This window comes from Habropoda laboriosa, unplaced genomic scaffold, assembly GCF_001263275.1.
Source record: "Habropoda laboriosa isolate 0110345459 unplaced genomic scaffold, ASM126327v1 scaffold908, whole genome shotgun sequence".
Classification (NCBI taxonomy): domain Eukaryota; kingdom Metazoa; phylum Arthropoda; class Insecta; order Hymenoptera; family Apidae; genus Habropoda; species Habropoda laboriosa.
The window spans coordinates 68,551-88,880 of record NW_017100995.1 but is presented as its reverse complement, the minus strand read 5'-3'; the positions used below and the strand labels follow the sequence as shown (position 1 = coordinate 88,880).

The 20,330-nt window shown below is 31.8% G+C and overlaps 1 protein-coding gene across 1 annotated transcript; it reads right to left on the bottom strand.

The window, feature by feature from the left end:
• Positions 1 to 1,563: 1,563 nt before the first annotated feature.
• Positions 1,564 to 6,711, bottom strand: LOC108577721. Its single transcript, XM_017940913.1, has 5 exons — positions 5,441 to 6,711; positions 5,056 to 5,287; positions 4,779 to 4,971; positions 3,750 to 4,328; positions 1,564 to 3,626 (listed from the first exon to the last, which is right to left on the bottom strand). Exons 1-5 carry the CDS (start codon positions 6,709 to 6,711, stop codon positions 1,564 to 1,566), a joined length of 4,338 nt encoding a protein of 1,445 aa, XP_017796402.1.
• Positions 6,712 to 20,330: the final 13,619 nt, after the last annotated feature.

The following is a 20,330-nucleotide window of genomic DNA, read 5'->3' as shown; positions in this document are numbered from 1 at the left end:
ACTAATTAATTTTTAAATATGATGAAGCTCTGCAATATTTTTTGAGATATAAAATTTCAAACATATTCGTATGGAATCAGTTATGGCAAATACTGCATCTTTTAATTTTTATCAGTGTATCCTATCGAAAAGAAAGATTACAAAGATGCCGGAAATTATTCCTAATGAAGTTAAAAAAGTAAAAACATATTATAATTCATTTATTCTTAATTTGTCGAACGGTAAACTCTGAGAAAAGCGAAGGATACTGTAATATCATAACATATGTAATAAGAAATAATTTGCAAAAATGAACCTCATTACGAAAAAAAGTTATTCCTTTTTTTTAATTATTAAAGTTTTATTCCTTTCCTTTAATAAATAATTTAATAAAATGTTTTTTTTCGTATCGAAAAACAATTTTGTTTTTTAATGTAAACTTATCTCTTTTTTCGTCATATTCCGAAATTCGGCTTGTCCTACATGTATCAATAAACGATATATTTTAGCATGTCACATTCATAAAAATATTAAAGGCATGTTTATGTATGTAAATATGTAGAAAGTGAGAGGACAACATAAATATATAAACAAATGTATATTATAAATATTTCATTCTTAAAGAACGCAGGATATCAATTAAAAAGAAACAAATATTTTTCTTATAGTACAAAATCTGAAAATTTATTAATACTGTAGGAGTATAATCAAAGTTATTAATAAAACACGTCTCTAGTATTAATTCAGCATGCTTATATTATACTTTATATTTGCATATTATTCATTAAACATCATTTAACAATAAATTGAAATGCTTAATTCTAATTTTCTGCTATATGTTTGCTACATATTGTAATATTTACTTTAAAATAATAAATTTAGTATCATAAAGATAATCATATATTTCTGACAGTTTTGTGTTAAAATCTGTTAATCAGAATATGATACAACTAAATAATGTGTAAGTAGCTGTTATAAAATTTAAGAATACATATATTTATTCAAATACATTGATAATTTTGTTGTGATAAAAAAATATATTAAAAAATCTTTGCAATCGCTTCGTAATTAAGTGTAAAATATATAGCAGATAATTATTGCTATTTCTAATTTGTTTAAAACAAAAAAAAATGTTTAAATGAATACTTTATATTTATATCAAATAGAATGAAATCAACTATCTTTTATGTAAATGCAGTTTTATTTGAAAATTACAATGTAAACTTACTTTTTACATTGCCTCAAAGGAGATGTACATAAAACACCATGATTTAAATTAAAGAATAACTACCAGAAAAAGTGAAATAAAAAGAGAAACGAAACCAATTTTCATTCACAATATTTTATAAAACATAATTTGCGATGATCAATAATCTTATAATATAAACTTAAGTACTTTAAGTTTCAATAGCATAAATGTTTTTTTTCATAACTTTTAGATATACTTTATACTGTTATTAAAACGTAAGAAATATATGATTTCCCCTTTGTGACCCATGTAACAAATTGACATTATGGTAAGAATATTCTAACAAATAAAATTGCAGGTAATTAACATTATTATTAAGTTAAAGAACACAAATTTTAATATAAACCTTTAAACGGAGTCGTAGAAAAAGAACGTTGTGATTGAAAATTTGAATTTTGAAATTTCCAAGATCCTACATTGTTTCCACTTTGCCAACCACTTGTTGAAGTTTTCTTCTCAATATCATTCTGAGAAAGCCAACGCGGTTCTCCAGCATTTTGAATGCCATTATTTTGCCACTGAGATTTTGTACGAAAAGGTACTCCTTTATTTTGCCAATTATCTTCAAGTTTTCCCCATGCATCTCTTTTTTGTAGTTTATTTTCCCTTACCCATGTGGATGATGAAGCTGTATTTTCAAATTTAAGCCACCTTTCTTTTAAATCTGAAGTACCATCATCACCCCAAGGATCTTTTGCATCATCTGGTAAGTCGTTTACATCTTCTTTGTTACATTGTTTCCAAGATTCTTTAACATTATTTACTGATTCCCATCTTCCTTGTTTTTTATTGTCTACCCAAGGTTCCTTACAGTTAGTGAAACTTTCTTTTCCACGAATATTCCAATTATCATTACTATTTCCAGGCATATTAGATGTTGTTGACCATCTATTATCAAAACTTGACGACCATGTTTCTTTCATCGTAGATTTTGCACTTATTTGCTTGGAGTTCCAAGTATTTGGACTACTATTCCACGTATCATTACGAACAGGATCTTTATCACTTTCCCATTTTTCTTGGTTGAATATTTTACGACGTCGTTCATTACAAGCAGTTTGATCCCAATTGTTAGTAGATGTTGAAGTTGTTTTTTCAGTACGCCAAATATTCTTTTCAGGCATCCGTTCCACAGGTCGAGTCCAAGTTTGTTCAATGGCTCCTCTACTTGGTATGTCCCACTCATCACCAAGCTTCTGCGGTGACATTTGTCGTCTTTGAGGAGATTGTTGCTTTCTTGATGGTGATGTAGGACGATCAAATATAAATCTTTGTGGTGATTCTGCACGTCTCATTGTTGATGTTTGTTGTCTTTCTTGTAACATTGTCTGTCGTCTAGAAAGCAACATTTCCTGTTTATTAAGGGGCATTATTCGGTTAGGAGATGGAATCTGTCTTCTTGGAGGAGATACTGGCCGTTTCATTGGTGATGACTGTCTTCTAGAAGGAGACATAATGCACCTTACGGGAGACATTTGTCGTCGTGGTGGTGATAGACGCCTTGGTGACACAGGTCGTCTTGATGGTGATATAGGTCGTCGTAATGGAGACATTTGACACCTTATAGGAGAACGTTGTCTATACACAGGTGACATGGGACGATGAAGCGGAGAAAAGTGTCTCCTTGGAGGTGAGCATGGACGTCTTGGTGGCGATAGTAATGGACGTTTAGGAGAAGTTTGTCTCCTCATAGGTGAGATTGGTTTTTTTATATTTTCCATATCATTCCAACGATTTCTTTCAAAGGTTTTATCTCGATTCCAAGAATTTTCTTCATTTTGTTGCTGACGTACGTCAGAGTCATGATACCGTTCTGGAGTTATACGGAAAGGTCGTTCTCCCCTATGATCAGTTGCTGGTGCTACTAACACGATTGTGTTTGGTTCTAAAGGTGGCAAATTGTTATATTTTTTATAAATCGGTTTTGTCATAGATTCCTCGTTATTCAAAAATTTCTGATTTGGTGTTGTAATTAAAATATCTCGAGAACCTATTTCTTGAACATAATGACCTTTTAAGAGAGAATCATCTAGTTTCTTTTCACTTTGATCCAAATTCACATTATCTGGTGGTGATATGCGATCCCAAACAGAACGTGGAAGTTGACTTTGGAGTTTATTTGTTTGTTCTAAAACCATATTTAACATATTCTGTAATTTTTTTGCAGTATTTATATCAACTGTCGGTGCTGGTCCGCTTAACTTTTCTTTTGCTATTTCTAAGAGTGCTTGATGTTCCTTTACTGTTTGAGCTATATCTGTATCGAGTCGACTATTGGATAATCTTTCCCTCAAATCAGTTTGCTCTTTATGTTCTCGCATCTTCTTTTCACATGAAGTATTAATGCGTAACTGTGGAGTTTCTACGTTCCATTCCTTCTTTATTTTCGTTGATAGATCTAATATTAAAAAATGAAAAGATTAATTTATTAAAATTTGTATCTAAATCGACAATGAAAATTTTACATGTAGTTAATAATTGGAATATTCTTAAATGTAACACACGTTGAATACAAACTTACCTGCATGCCAAGGTTTAGCACCGAATTTACCAAACTTCTTCATTAATTTTTTTGGAGGCACTTCTCCTTTTTCTGGAGAATGAGAACGTTTTCCTTTAAATTTATTTTTTGCAAACAAATTCTCAACATGTTTCGTGTAAAGTGCTTTCTTTAATGAAATTTTCGATTTTCTTGTAGGATGTTTTACTAATGATTTATTGAAGTTCTTTTTAGTTTGTAATTCAGTTCCTTTGGCTGATGTTTTTTTATCTGTTCCATTAATGCTTTGTTCATCTATTCTTCCTTGAGCGCTTTTAAATTCTGGATCTTTCACATTTTCTTCTATAATTTTTTGAAACCACAGGTGATTAAATTTATATACCATTCGCCGTTGCATCAAAATAACTGCTTCAAAATGGGGACCAATTGGTAAAGTATCAACAACACAAGCCAAAACAGGAATAAACGGTGATCCGTGACTATGATCTCCAGGTCGAGCTAATTCTAATATAGCACGTACTGATTGTTTGGTTAATGTTGTTATCATTACTATCCGTTTGAGGGATGGAATTTTTCTGAGACATGTCATAACTTCAATTGCTGCAAAATAGAAATATATCTAAATATGCATACTTTATAATAAATTTTCAGTAAATAATTTAGATACTGCTATTAATAATAGAGTAAGATGTAACTGGACACTTAGTGCTAAATAATTGAGATAAATGTTATGTAATTTAAAGAATATAATTAATATTTTTTTAATGTACAAAACTAAAATGCTACAGTAGCAGTTGTACGGTTTTAAAAAAGGACGTATTTGAAAAGCAAGTCGCATATACAAATATTTTATTCTGTAATTTTGATTTATTTTTCCATAAGGAATCATCCTTTTTCCCGTTCTACGATGATTACTGAGACATTTGTATTTGCTACATATATGATGCGTTTAGTTTACAATTTAAATAAATACATTTGGAAATAATAAATGTTGAAAATAATGACCAATTATAAATGTCATATTTATAATACAACTTATATTTTACGTACCTCGTCCAAAAATAGTGTTTGTATTTATTATTGCACAAGTTTTGCGATTTTTTACCCCATCAATAATTTTAGCTGTTACTTCAGCAGGGGATCCCATGATAAATGAAGCATTTTTTATATTATTCAATTCACATGTCATTTCAGCTTCTTCTACTTCTGATGGAGAATCCACTCCTATTACTTGTTGACATTTCTACAATTTAAGATGAAAATTAAATCATTTCCGGATATTGTGGGAAATAATAATTTTTAATAAAAATATATTCTTTTTACTCACAGAAGCCATCATTAACCCAATGAGACCAATACCACATCCTATTTCAAGTACTGTTGTTCTGGGGGTAGGTGCAAGCAAATCCATTACTGCATTTGCTACATTTTCTGCCCCAGCAGTGTTTGACCAAAAGTTTGTTTTCGGAGCGAGTTGAATTTTTAGCCCACCTACAATTTCATCTAAGGCTTCTGATCCCACCAAAAATGTTGTATTTGTAACAGTAGAGTCTTCACATCTAAAATTAAGAAGAATAAAATAATAATCCATTATTTATGTTTTAATAAAGTTTATGTAGCTTACACTTTATCTAATTGTATCTAGTTAAATTATCTAATTTACCTAAACTTATGCAATTTAAGTACTATGAATTTTTAAAAAATATTCTTACTTATCAATAGATTTGCAATAAAGAGACTTCACATTGCAATCTTTTCCAGGTCCAGATTCATAAACTTGCTTCAATCGATCCATTGTAGAACGATTAATGTTTTTTCCAGTTGCAAATAGCATAAGTTCATCCATACTATTACAACGTACTACCAACCATAACCAGTCTTGTCTCCCTTCATTATATGTTTCCTTTCTTGATTCTACATCCATAGATACATTATCAGAAAAGTTTTCATTTACAGAATTTTGTGAGACTAATTGTTCTGTTGTTTGAAGAAAATCTTCAAATATTTTCACAGCATGTAGTACAAAAGGTGGAAATTCAGATTTATTATTTACATTTACACCCCATGCACCACTTGCGTCCAATTTCCAGATTACATCTGTACTTTTGTTGAAAGAACTATTGGAATTTTCAGCTTTTATTGTAGAATCAAATATCCTTCTTTTATTGCAATTGAACTTCCAACGATTAGTGTATGGTTTATCTAGGCAACAGTGCCGAGATGGTTTCAATTTACATAGGGGAGATCCATTTACTTTTTCTTCATATTCTAACCATTTTTCATAACTTGGATAAGAAATTCCTAAAACTCTAGCTACTTTTGATAGCCGTTCTTTTATAATTGCTTCTTTCTCCATGAGCTTTTTTTTATACCAGCCATTTTTTCCTGACTGCACCACAACTTCTCCTTTAATGTCTTTATCAACATTATCTGGTAATTTTTTATCAATGTTAATATTATCATTTACTTCACTTGCTTGTATAGGTCTGTCATTCTCTGAATTAGAATTTTTACTTTCTGTACTTTTCTCCATTGATTGATTTTCCTCTTGTACTTGTAAACTTGAAGAATTTAAATCCATATTTTCAATTTCCTCTAGATTCTGTAAAACATCTTCGTCTGTCATATTTTTTAGTTCATCCAATTGATCTAAATTAATATCTGCAGTAAAATCAATTGACTTCATATTTGATTGTTGTGGACTTTCATTTTCTGGATTTGACATATTGCTTTGAATATTATTGTTAGAATTTGAATTATCTGGCAGTGCACTATTTGTTGAATCCATAGCTGTTACTTCTACTTGCTCTATATTTATATTTGGTACATTTTTGTCTAAGGGTTCAATATTCTCAGATTGCTTTTCGATATCTGTATTTTCTACAGGTTTATTTTGTGTGTTGTTAGATGTATCTTCTTCTTCGTTACATTCATCTACTACTTCATAATTTTCTCCTTCAATCATAGGATTCATAATATTCATTTTGTTTAAACAAAAATGATTCTGTGACGAAATATAAAAGTATTTAACAACAAAATATTAAAGTACAAAAGGTAAAGCTTACCCATTTTCTTATCAATATCTGAATGTGAATTTTCAGTCTTATGATCCATGAGACAAATGACACTTGGACTAAACGTTACTGACGTTGCACTTGATATTGATAACTGACTTTGTGACGCAACTGACATGTACGCAGAATCAATAAATGAATGGAATTAAACCAAATCTTTTATCAAATACTTCGCTGCTATTATACCCGCTCGGTTTATCATGGACATTTTACGCCAATTGTAATGTTCACAAAAATAAATCTCTTACCATGTCCAAAGTATATACACGTATACTTCACTGCAATGTGGAAATATTTTTCAAATATTTTTATTATATGTATCGCTCGTTTATTGCGAGAGTTTTACATAATCTTCGCTTTATTTCATCGCACTACTTTATGCCAAGTAAAATTTAATCGTGCGAGGAGCAATGGCGTAAATGACGTTCCGAAAACAATCGATTAATGTAGGGATAGTTTCCCCCAAACTATAGCGAGCATAAACAAATACATTTTAATATTGTTAAATATTTTATATAGTACTGTTATTAAATATTTCTTATACTATCGAGTAGAAGATGCTGATAAAATGTAGAATGACATAAAACACTATTGTAGGAAAATGTATATGATTTTCCATAAAACTCTAGAATTACTAGAATTAGTATTTTTTAGGTAAGTAAGAAAAATAAAGATATTTAATTCAGTAATATTCACATAAATTTCCATCGCATAAGTAGTTTTTTATGACTAAGACAAATTTCATTTGTAAATTCGTAATAAAGTATGTTACTAGAAAATTTCAGTAGCCAATCATATTTATTGTTAATTTCCTAAATATATTGGAAGGGGTATCTAGGTATGTGTGAGCTGATGTTTTTAGAATAATTTATTAAATTTCGAAGTATTTGGAATTTTTACTCTTTCACACAATTAATTTTAAAGAAACACACATTACTGCATCTTCTTATGTAAGTCTGTTATAAAGATTTAGTAAGTGTTTTACAAGTGAATTTGTCACATAAAATTTACGCAGTTCTGAAATAGGGAAAACAAAACCAATTTACCGTTATACAAATATTTTTTTTACTGTTGATTACAATATCGATAAGAGAAATAATTATTTGATTAGTTGTAATTATTGAGAACAAAATTTGTATTACTTTACACCAAGTTATGTATTACATATTTTTGTATTGGTATCAACTGTTTACTGTACGTAAATTAGTAAAAAATTGTTTTTATACATAATTCTTTCTGGCTTGAGCAAACTCTTGTGTTTTCTACAATATTATAAATATTACAGTGTGTTTCTTAAATATACTTAAATAAATAAAAAATTTGACGTAAATGATTAGGCGTATCACAGGTGGATTTAAACGAAATGTTATATTAATAATATTTATTACGTAATATGAAGCAGTTGTCTATTAAACTTCAATTTGTGCAGTCTTTATTACACATGGACAAAATGTAAATTAGCAAGAAAATTAGAAAATTAGCAAATGCTTGTATTACAATGTTTTTTAATATTGAAATAACGATATTTTCTTAGACTGCATGGACGAAGTAGTTATTAATTAATGATTTGTAATATTTTGACCTGAATCTAACGTAATGATAAAAATTTATATAAATATTTCGAATATTTCATTTATCTTGTATAAATACAACAACATTACATTATTACTTAAGAAAACAATTTTTAATGTAATTTTTAAATTTTGTATTTTAAAGTTATATCAATCGCATAAATTGAATTGAATTCAATTTCATACCTTACAAAGTTTACGGAAATAAACTTATAATATATATGTATATACATATATATTACACTACTTCTTAGTTCATTTCAACGAAATGGAATTTTAAAAAGAAAATCGCGCTTTCATTTGAAATTCAAGCTCTCACGATAAGAAACCATTTAATCCTCAATTTTCTCGTTCGTTTCTGAACGCATCGTAATTGCGCAGTGTTCAAAAACTGGTATTTAATATCTCGCGAGCGCAAATATTCTCAACAGTTGATTTACAATAAATTCGCGTGTACGTAAACCACGAACTATGAATTGCTCCATGTGTGTTTCTAATCGATCACTTAGTTAAAGTACAATCACTTTGTTTATTTGTAAAAAATAAATTGATCATCACGCAAATTAGAGCTGTTTTCGCGATATATATGTAGATCGCACGATTTCGTAAATTCGATCACAACGATTACAACCTATCCTTTCCGTAATACATACCGTGTAACGTTACACATCTACATATAATCGATCTGTTATTCCATCGATATCGATATTAAGTCCCATTGGTTTCGTTTCTATCGTTCGCTCATTTCGATCGAAGAAGGAGGATCCTGATAGGTGTACAGGACATGCTTGCAGGCCGATTAAGTTCGTGAAGTTGAAGGAGGCTTAAACGCGGAAATTCTCTGGAGCCCAGTCAGGGCGCATGCGCGGCTCTTATAGATTTTCCCCTTGGTACACCTCGGTACGTGTAATACCGACACAAAGCTCGGGGGTTCTGAGGATGGGGTAAAAGGGGTGGTGTGCGTTCGACGCGAAGCGTCCACGGAAAGGAAAAGGAACTGCGCACACCCTGAGGTGGTGGAATAGGAGGACGAGGAGGAGGAGGGGGTGGTGGAGGGGGAGGAGGAGGAGGAGGAATAGCAGGAAAAAGAGGTAGAGTAGGAGTAGGAGGAGGATATAGCGAGAGGACAGAAGCGACGGGCTAGGCCAACCGTCTACACCGTGAACAGCCCGATCGGGAATGAATAATCTCGCGCATAGGTGGTGCCCGACGTGAAGGATTTGGACATGTGACCAAGGGTGGGTGCATCATCGAGGTGCATCTTCGTGGTGCACTGTTACTCGTATTCCGCGGCTAAACACGTGGCTGCCGTTCTCCAATGCGTTTTTCCAATGGTAAGTTTTGCTTCTCTTCTTTCCACTTTTTTCCCCTCTATCTATCCGTTACGTTACCCGGTATCGCATGCCACGAAACTGTCAACATTCGTCAGGTATTTAAGAGTCACTCTCTATTCTTCGTTATTCCACCGTTCTGGCGTACACGTTAAAAACATTTATCCTTTTTAAGCGTTATTCGTCGATTGTTAAGTTTGTCTTTTGTTTTCTTTTAAAGTGCATTCCGGCGATGCTCGTCGAAGGTGTGTTTTACGATTTAATTAAGAAAAACGTTTTTTCTCTGCAAGGATCTGCGCTGCGCCTGTTACACTTTTCAACGGAGTGTTAAACATTCATTCGGTTCTTTGTAAAGTTCGTATTGATATCTGACTTCCGGGCGCGGTTCTTCTTATTACCGTTTTAGACTGTTCGAAATGAAATTGTGCAATTGAAAGGTGTCCAGGGTAGGTGTATTTCTCTGTCAGTTTTGAATTATATCTTCGTTAGAATTCAGTTGTTTTTGTGATATTTATTTAACAACGATAAATATTTTTACACAAGGGAATCCGATTTTCTGTGAATTTCATAATTAGCGTTGTTATCTTAACCGTGTAAACCTTGAAATTTAAAGGTGGTGCCTGATACGTATCTAAACTTGGCACTGTTCGACTTCAAATGATTTATTCACCCTTTACATGCTTTCATTGATAGCATCGATATGAAGTTTGAATAATTCTCCTATTATATCGTTTTTTTATTAAGTTTATCATAACACAATATATGACGCGAGTAAAAGTGGAATATTCTGACGACGTGCAATGAGAAAAATGTGTGCATTTAACGTGCATATTTTCAGTACGCGCTGAAAGAACGTTAGAATTGGTAAATTAGTTAGTCTCGATCTTTCAGGTAAAGATTTATCGAATTGCGTTTGCAGTATTATTATTTACGCGATGCAAGACTGTTATTTGAAAAAAAGTTAAAAATTTCGCAACATTTTTACTGCTTAATTTCTTTCTTTCTGTTTTTTTAATTACAACTCTTACCATTTCTGCATTTACTTTTTAATTTAATATAAGCAGTAGTAAGGTGATATTGTGTGTGTGTGTGTGTGTACGTATAATTCGTGTTTCTTAAGTTGTACGTTGAATTATTTCAATTTTATATTTAATTTTGTATCTAATATTGAATAAAGAATATATTTTTAACCTAAGATACTTGCAAATCTTTTATTCGATACTCGATAAATATCAAATATTTCAATGTTTATTGTGCATTAAAAATACGCACTTAAGCGTGTTGCTGATAAAAGTTAGTAATTATCATCGGGAAGCTATAAATAATTCTCTGTGAAATATGTACTTATAACATGTAGGCAGTTTCAATCTTAAGAGATTTGACACGCTCAATTAAGATTCTAATCATAATAGAGATAAGGTGATTTATAATAGTGTAACTGGGTATCTACAAGAGCCGCTTTTCCCTTTAAATTGTTCGTCATCGAACATTTCGCATGCATAACAAACTCTTGGAGTTTGATGCATCTAATTAGGGGTGGAAAGAATTATATCGTTAAAGGGAAAGAAATAATAAGTGTTTATTAATTTTAGTAAATATCGAAATCGTTTGAAACAATCGAAACCTTCAAAATGTCGGAATATTAATTACTTTCGAAAGCGCGTTTCAAGGATTGGGTACTCTAAGAAGCTGTTATTTTATCTATTTTACAATTAATTACAATTAACAGCTTGAGACATGTGTGCTGTATGGAAAACAATTCACGAAACTCATCGTCAACAAAACAGTATACATGTGACATTAGTTTCGTTTTTTTTTCCTACGAAAGTTTGTTCGTCAAGGAAAGTAACATGAAAAATGAAAAAGCATTAAAGAGATAACGTGTACCCAAAAAACAACGCATCGTTAATTAAAGAAAGTAATAAATATGAAACTTTTGCAGTAACAGGAATAGTTGAAGTGCATAAGAAACAAACTTACTTCTAGCAAGATTTTCTGCAACTTTCGTTTGATTGACATAATTCTACAGCCGATTACTTACCTACATCAAAAACTATGCACATACCCTAAGCTCGGTTTTACTACTCATGGTAAATCAATAGTACTAAATATACAATAGTAACGAAATAGCAAGTTTCAACGATATTTTCTTTTCCCTTGAAACACAAAACAGATCGATCTCGTAATTTCCATCAATTTCTCTCAAAAGTCTTATTCTCTTTCCGGTTTCGTTACAATTTTTCAGTTAGACTTTGCATATTTATCTTCGAAGCATGCGACATTCGATTATCCGTTGAAAATGTACACCACGCGTGTATTAAATAGAAGAATTTTACGCTTGCACTTCTGTCCATCGGATAATTTCGATACGAAACATTGAGGTTACCGTGGAAAGTACGAGGGGGTGAATTGGGAAGTGGGCGTGAAGGTTGATTCTAGCTATACATTCGATAATAAGAACCGATAACATCAGTACCGCATTACAGCCGAATTTAGCATTGTATATTTAAAGAAAACTTGACCAAGGCCGTTAATTTCGTTGCGTTAAGTATGTTCTACGAAAAAGTTCTACCTAGTTCGGGAATTACACGCAAGATCCGTTGAAAATTGTCTAACGCAACGGACAAGGCGACTCCTCGTCGCGAAAATTAAGTCGAAAGTGTTGGAATGAAATTTTCTTTGCGAGAATTAAAAGTGTAGGTTTAAAATACCGTATCATCGCTTCGTGCTTTCCTTCATTTTTCTGGGTAATCATTTTTGCCCACAGCAGGAGCAATATTTCCCATTACTTCTAATTTAATGCGTAGATTATTTTGAAATTTATTTCAAGAAATATCGATATCGTTCAAAGCTGTCGTTTGCAACAATGAATAGTTAGCGCTAATCAAATTCGAGCTTAAACAAAAAATATTCAAATTCGACCCCCCAAAAAGTGAACTCTCGCGTAGGAAAAATTTCATTTTGCATTTCCAACTTATTTTTGTACAATTTAACTATATTTAGATTTTTTTTTTGATAGATACCAGTTTGGATAATTATGTCTCGCGATAAAGAATCTTTACATGTCTGGTTACACATTTTATTACTTTACTTAGTCAATATTAGGAGACTGTTATCGTTACATTGATAATGAGTAAAACACGTAACTGAAGAGCAAATTTAAGTTTTCTTTCTGTTTCATGTTACTGAACCGTTTTTCCTTACTTCGTATATGTTTTTCGTGTGAAAAGAGTGATTATGCGAATTTACAATTTAACAGTAGATTTCCGCAAATACATGTGTGACAGAGATGGAAAGAGAGACAAGACATATTTAATCGAATTGAAGATTAAACATTCAAAATCTCGCGTTATTATTTATACTGTAAATAATTAACGACAGTTGATAATAAGATATACATGTAATTACATTCTTAATCAGTATCGATTGCAAACCGGTGAATTATTCTCGTTCGTCCCTAGAAACATGAATAACAATTCATAATCATTGTAGCGAATTTGTAATTGTAAATTATATAGTATGACGGTGTATTTAGAGTATTATCAGTGGTATACGTAAAACAGGTCGCTTAATTATTTTCTCCAACTACAGTGGTAGGAGAAATTTTTCTACACGCAATTTAAATGGTTTTAAAGGGCGAATTAGGTGGGAGAGAAATTTTTTTCACGGAAGTAATGGCAGAAAGGAAGTTTCACGTTTCATTTAAAATTTTAGAGTCCAAGGTCATTATTATGCACGTTTAATTCATGTCATTCGTGTAAAAAGACATAGGCTACCTTGAAAAAAGGAACAGAAAAAATGGCATTTATAAAATAATTTTTCTCGCATCTTATTCACCCTTTGAAACCATTTAAATAGAAATACAAATTCAGAATTAAAACTCTAATATTTTCATTAAATACATTATCAGCTGTTATTTAGATTAATTTAGCATAATTGTAAAAGTAGCTTTTATTAAATTCAACGATTTTAACATAGTGAGTCAAATTTCAAAATATAACACTCTTTGCTAAATTTACTATTCAGTTTTGTTCTATTGTTTAGTATACATTTTATTTGAAAATGTGCTTCGCAAAATTTCGCGCCCACTTCAACGGAACATTTACGTTACGGCTGCACAATGTCCCCCACTGAAATACGGAATATTTCTTACGACTGCGTTTAACTGGGAGGAACTTCAAAATTGACAGTGACGGTTAGTGTTCACGATGAATTTTCGTGTGACGTCTGCTTTCGTAGAGAAAGCTCTTTAGGAGAACAATGCACACGAGTGCGTATTGTCATGGAGGAAGACAAAAAATTCTGGCTGGTTAGTATTGTAAGTGCACGAACACTGTCTCACCTTGTGCACCGTTACTCCGCGAATGCGCCAGTTACTGGATTTCCCTATTTTTATTTGAAAATAGAAGAGTTGCACTTCTATAAAATGTCGCGTACATACTATTGCTTGTATTCCTGTGCATCAAACGCTCAGTCGAAAATGTCTCTGTAGACCTCGTTGGAATTTATTTAGCGTTGTGTAATTTCCACAGAGGAAATGGTGAATAAGTATTATTCGCGTTGTTTTATTCAGAAATACAACATTTACTATTAGTGCGAGGAAAAGTGATTTATTATTGACATTTATTTGTTAACGACTAAACGAAGGAGAAAGAGTAACGCAAGAGAAATGAGACGAGACAAAGGAGGATGTTGAAAAAGGGCTATTTTTCGAAACGAAAAATTCAAGCAGGACATCTAAGAATACCTACTTCCCAAGGAACAAAAAATGTTATAAGAATTTATCTGAAATGTGATGGGAAAATTTGTGAAAAATGAGTGCAAATATGAAAAACTGGAGCCAGGCTAAAGTGGTTAACTCGACTTTTTGAATTTTTGAAAATTTCAGTGCCAAAGTACTTGATTGACGCTTATCTTTTTATATTTAAAGTACATTTCCTTAATAGTTAGGCTTAACACCGCTAAATGACAAAAATTTTTACGGCCGTTGAATGATAAATAATTTATTTCAGCAGCCAGTGTGATTAACTCCATGCTCTAAAGTAAATCGTTTCAACAGTACAATTCGAACACTTATAATAATTTAGCTAATTAATTCTTTAATGCAACGATATAAAAGATATCAATATTAATATTTATATTTGAACTAATGAGAAATCTTCCTGTAAAAATAAATAAATAAATATACAATTTCGTCAATTCTCTCTACTTTTTCACTTTCTTCAGATATCGATCCATCTCCTAAATAATTCTTCAAAAAATCTGCAGGTGAATCAATGGAAGATTGCAATGCAGCAAATCCTACATACCATAAGACCGTCGTTACACGGGAGCAGCGACCAACAACGCGTTCGCCGACTTTGCACCCACGATTTTGGTTCAACTGGAAACTCGCGAATATCTTGCGCACCGTTGAAGATACGAAAAAATTGTTATCATAAAAGTTGTTCGGTATAGAAAAATACATTGTCCAGTGCAAATAGTTTTTTTTTTCCTGTATGAAGTTGCAGAAGAGATTTCAAGGTCAAATTAATTTTTTTAAACGAGACACTTACATCTTTATTCGTAATACGACAGCGTTTGTTAAGACGAGTGCATCGATGTGTCGCACGAGGTCGTTCAATGTAGAGTAAAAGGTCATAAACAGCATCCAAACACAGTTTAGCAGATACATACACCGTCACATGGGGTTCAGATATCGATGTTGACACGATTCCTTGGGATCTCACTAATTTACGATCTTTTCTTCAGTGCTGGAATGAAGTTCAGTGGCACAGGGGCAAGAGGGGTGCTTACATACAAGGATGCAAAGTCGGCGAACGCGTTGTTGGTTGCTGTTCTCATGTAACGACGATTTCTCATTAATATTTATCGATCTTCGATTAATTTACCCGCCGATTTTCCCAAGAATTGATGTCTGAAGAAAATAAAGATGAAACGTAACGCATACACTGTCGCTTAGTTTTATATTGGCATTCATTTTTTCGCAACTTTCTCATCACGTTTCGGATAAATATTAGGTGATCCCTTAAGTTAGCGTCGAATTTTATAATTTAGGTCGATATTTCCAACGAACCTTTAAATTTGATAAAAAAAAATGCAAGTGTCTTCTCATTCCACTATTTTTTTCTATTTTTTTTTTTAGTAAGACCATTATGTCGTCGTTAGAGTACTTTCTTATTTAACTTAAGGGATGACTTAATAATTATAACATATTTTGTTCCTTAGAGGGTTGCGTCTCCACGTGAGGCCAAAAATGTCCCTTTTTTAACATCATCCTCTCTCCTGTACAGTATCTAAGAATTCAGCAAAATGTCCAAGAAGAATGCTGCAAAGGCAGATACAAGTAGAAAAGACGTTTCTCAAAATATTTAACGGAAAGTACCTGTTTATATTTGTATTTACTTGTTTATTATCTGTTCATTTATGTTTCTAAATAAAATAACGTAAAAATTATTTATTTGCTACTTTCCCTGTTGAAATTATACAATGCAAAATAAATTTTAACGAGGTGTTTGACTGTTGGCGAGTGTAGGTACATAATGAATGTTTCACTGCTTTGATTCACTTTTATAATTACAGTTTCACTTAGAGAGAATAGAATTGTTGAACAAAACGAAGGTTTCATAGTACGCCACATTTCAAGGTATAGAATAAATTTACGTTACGAGTGCACTTTTTTTCTTTGTAAGAATAAAATAGTATTTTTCATAAAGTTTCGATTGATACTGCTTTTTACGTCGTTTCGTTTTAATATCGGGCAAACTCTGTCACTTTATATTACGTATTTCAAGAGTTGAAAAAATAGCTTTATTGAAAGAAAATGTTAGAAAGTACTTTTACGTTGAAAACTCTTTACCGAAATGAAATACGTTTCACTTGACTTCCTTAACTCTATTGATGTACAAGTATTTGATGAAAATGATCGTGAAACGGTAATATTCGCTTTACTTAATTTTCTTCTGACTTGTTATCAAAAGTAGGTCAAAATTTTCGTGTCAATGCTGTCTCACGTATTGGTTATTTTTAAAGTTTAACTTGTCCTTACGTTTCATTATAAATTCCAATCACCTATAATTATAAACCAATTTTTCGTATATGATAATTACCTGTCTACTTTTAATTCAATGTTTTTGTGTGCGATACATTTAAGTATTTTTCTAATTATTCTTTAGAATGTCTAGGAAACATCGTGAATTTGTTGGCATTAAAGAAATAATAGTAACGATAATTGGTTTCACATATTGTGCTCTGTTGAATATTTTCTCACTGATTTTCTGTCATAAAAATTGCGCATCTTTCTATTGTTTTGCATGATATAACTGACAGCATAATTATTATGTCAGAAAATTCAGAACTTTTTTTTAAGTTTAGAGAAATACATATGTTTAACTACATTTTCGTGTTTGCTGTAATTTTTCAGAAATGAAAAAAGATATGAATTGTACACTGGCAATTACGTTTTAAAGCGAAATTGTATCTTTATTTTTACACATTGTGTTAGTGTAATCTGAAAGAAATTTAAGAATCATACACCTACGAGATAAACACAGAAATATTGTACTAGAACATTTGGTTATAGTTATTATACCTTTTTAAATTACAGTTTGTTTGGAAGAAGACATTAGGCAGATTTTGTCGCTTTGGTACAGTTAGATATTCCTCCAGCGGAAAATATCTGAGTTTGGACAAGGTGTTAGATCAGTTGGGTGCGTTTTGTGTAGTCTTCTTGTAGTTCTTGTTTCAAACAGGCTGTTTGCTAGGTTATTAGGGCGAGTATACAAATTGCAGCTTGCTCTTTTGAATACATAACTTCTATCCGAACATTAACATACACTCTCTTTCATAAGTATTGGGATATTTATCGAATGTGCAACTAAACAGTTATTACAAAATTATTAAGATCCTGAAAAAATGATTCTCTGTAATTTTGTTGTATTAGGTGTAGAAATGTATTCTTCCCGACTGGATTCACGTAATTGATTCAAAGTCATCGAGTTTCTGCCGCGATGGTACTTGTAAGCTTCCAGAAAAATGGTAAAAGGTCATCAACAATAATGGAAATTATTTCGACGATTGATCTTTTTCATTCTTTTTAAATAAAATTTCAATCGTACTCAAGAAATGGAAAGAATTAATTTCTGTACCTGATAGAAAGAGTACGTACGATAAAACCTCTAAATATCTATTTTCATTTAAGGCGCCGTCATAAAGATAAGATCCTAATAGTGTGTCGTTGATTGTGTCACACCAAACATTCACACGAAATTGAGCTTGAAAATGAGCTTTGTTGTAGGCCGTTGAACTTGTCTCAGCAACCAGTTTCTGCATTACTCTTTCTGTTTACACTCGTTCATCGCTGTACATAACGTAGGCACATGATCAAATACAAATGCAGGTACAGTTATCTATTGGGAGTAGTTCACTGTACTTTTCGTGAACTGTTGAGTCGGGACTAAATATGCGGGTATATTAAAATGGGACTGGCAGAAACATAAAGGTATAATGCAAAAGAGGTGAAAGCTATTAGTTTCCTGTTTCACGTTTCGCTATTAAAACTCTTTGTCGTTACATCCGGAATCTCAGCAATGGAAACAAATTCAAATGTCGTGTTATTCAGGTCATCTTGATACCATTCAAAGTCTGTATGTGGATTATGCTTTATTAACTCTTCAGATAACCGAAATATACGCGATTTGTAAAATATAAATTACAGCACTGTTGAGTTCCTGTTGTACCAATATACCGGGTGTCCCAGTTGTTTTGGATCAAACTTTGCCAGTATGTTCTATGGGTACAAGTAAGAAAAAAATGTTATATAAACATAGGTTGTTCGAAGCTTTATTAAAAAGTTATAACAAAAATACGAAGTACGAAGAGAATGATAACGAACTTGCGATTACTATGATAGAAGACAAGAATGGCAGTGGCAGTTAAAGGACCTTAGATCATAAACACAGCTCTTAGATGTGCATTTCGTTGATTTATTCCTATTTTGTAACATAACCTCAAATATCATTCTCTTCGTATGTCGTATTATTGTTATAACTTTTTAATTAAGCTTCAAACGTCCTATGTTTATATAACATTTTTTTCTTACTTATACCCATAGAACATACTGGCAAAGTTTGATCCAAAACAACTGAGACACCCTGTATGTGTATATGTTCAATATCGTCGATCTTTTACACTGTTATTTATTTAAAAAATTACATTATTCAGAAGCAATTAAGGGTGTCGGTGAAATAGGAAAAATCACAACTGACGAAGATATAAATTACATTTTATGATTGTTCGTGACATTTTCTGCAATAATGGAAATATTTGTACGACGGTCTTATTAAATTGTATCGTCAGTACGTATCGATATCAATAGCTAGTAAAGTGCGATGCACTTCTAGTGCATTGGTTTATTTATCGTGTTTATTGGACGGTACAAATAACAGTATGTGCGAGTACCACGTCGATACGAGATCCATCAGATTTAATTGGAACTTTTACCCCAAATGGAGAGAACTTAATCCCGATATGTTCGATACTTCCTTTGATGACTACTACATAGAACACGTTATTGAAGATGAAACTTCCGACGTCAAAGTTGTAAAACGTGCAAAGTGAAACGGTAAAATCGCGTGATTATTTTTTATCAGAGGCTACTTAAAGCGGAGGTTACAAGTAAATTTTGAAGGTGAGCTAAAACTTCGGTGCGACACGAAAATTTACATATTATCTAGGTAAATGTAAAATTAATTTATAAGTATGGGAGAAACACGGGCAATAAAATTGCAGTTCTAAATAAGCGCGGTTCTGCAGAATTCTAAAAATTATTGTATAAGTGAGCAGGTGTAGTTCTTCGTACAAAAATTGATAAGAGATATTGAATATAATTTGAATAGAATTTCTCGCATACTACTGTATTTTGTGTTCTTCAGCATTGAACGTTCGCGGTTAGAAAAAAGGAAATTTACTAAGCAAATTCCACAATCTCAACGCCAGTATGTATTTCCATATTTGTGATAACGGCTTAAAATAATCACATCCTACTTCCGGAGTGTTTCGGTAACTTCTTATCATTATCAACGGATTATATTCTAATACGGATACTTTAACAATCGTATTACACAAGCAATGTAACTATTTTTCAAATTAAGAAATAAATATCACCATTTCGTCGTTTGAGTTTACGATCTTACTTATTTAAATAGTTCGTTTATATTATGACAACTTCCCTGTAGTTTAGAACGAATGTAAATAGTTCATTTTATGTTACATTGGGCAGAAATAGTTTTACAATTATGAGAATACAGTGAAATTTGAAAGAACAATGTGCTTTTCAATGGAAGAGATTCTAATAGGTAACGTATTTTTCAATTATCGTAATTTAATATTATTTCTACCTAACCATTCTTTTTATTAAATTTGTGTAAAGTAAATGTATCTTTTTTAACCTTTATAACTGTCACTCACCGTGAAAAAAAATGAAAGTGCACAATTATTCGAAATTAAATATTGGAAGAATTTTTAAAAAGTATCCCATTCCGTACTGTATTCAAATTTGTTACAGTAAAGTTAGCATCGCGTTATTTCACGAATTGTGCGATACTCGTACGTTATCAGTAATAACAG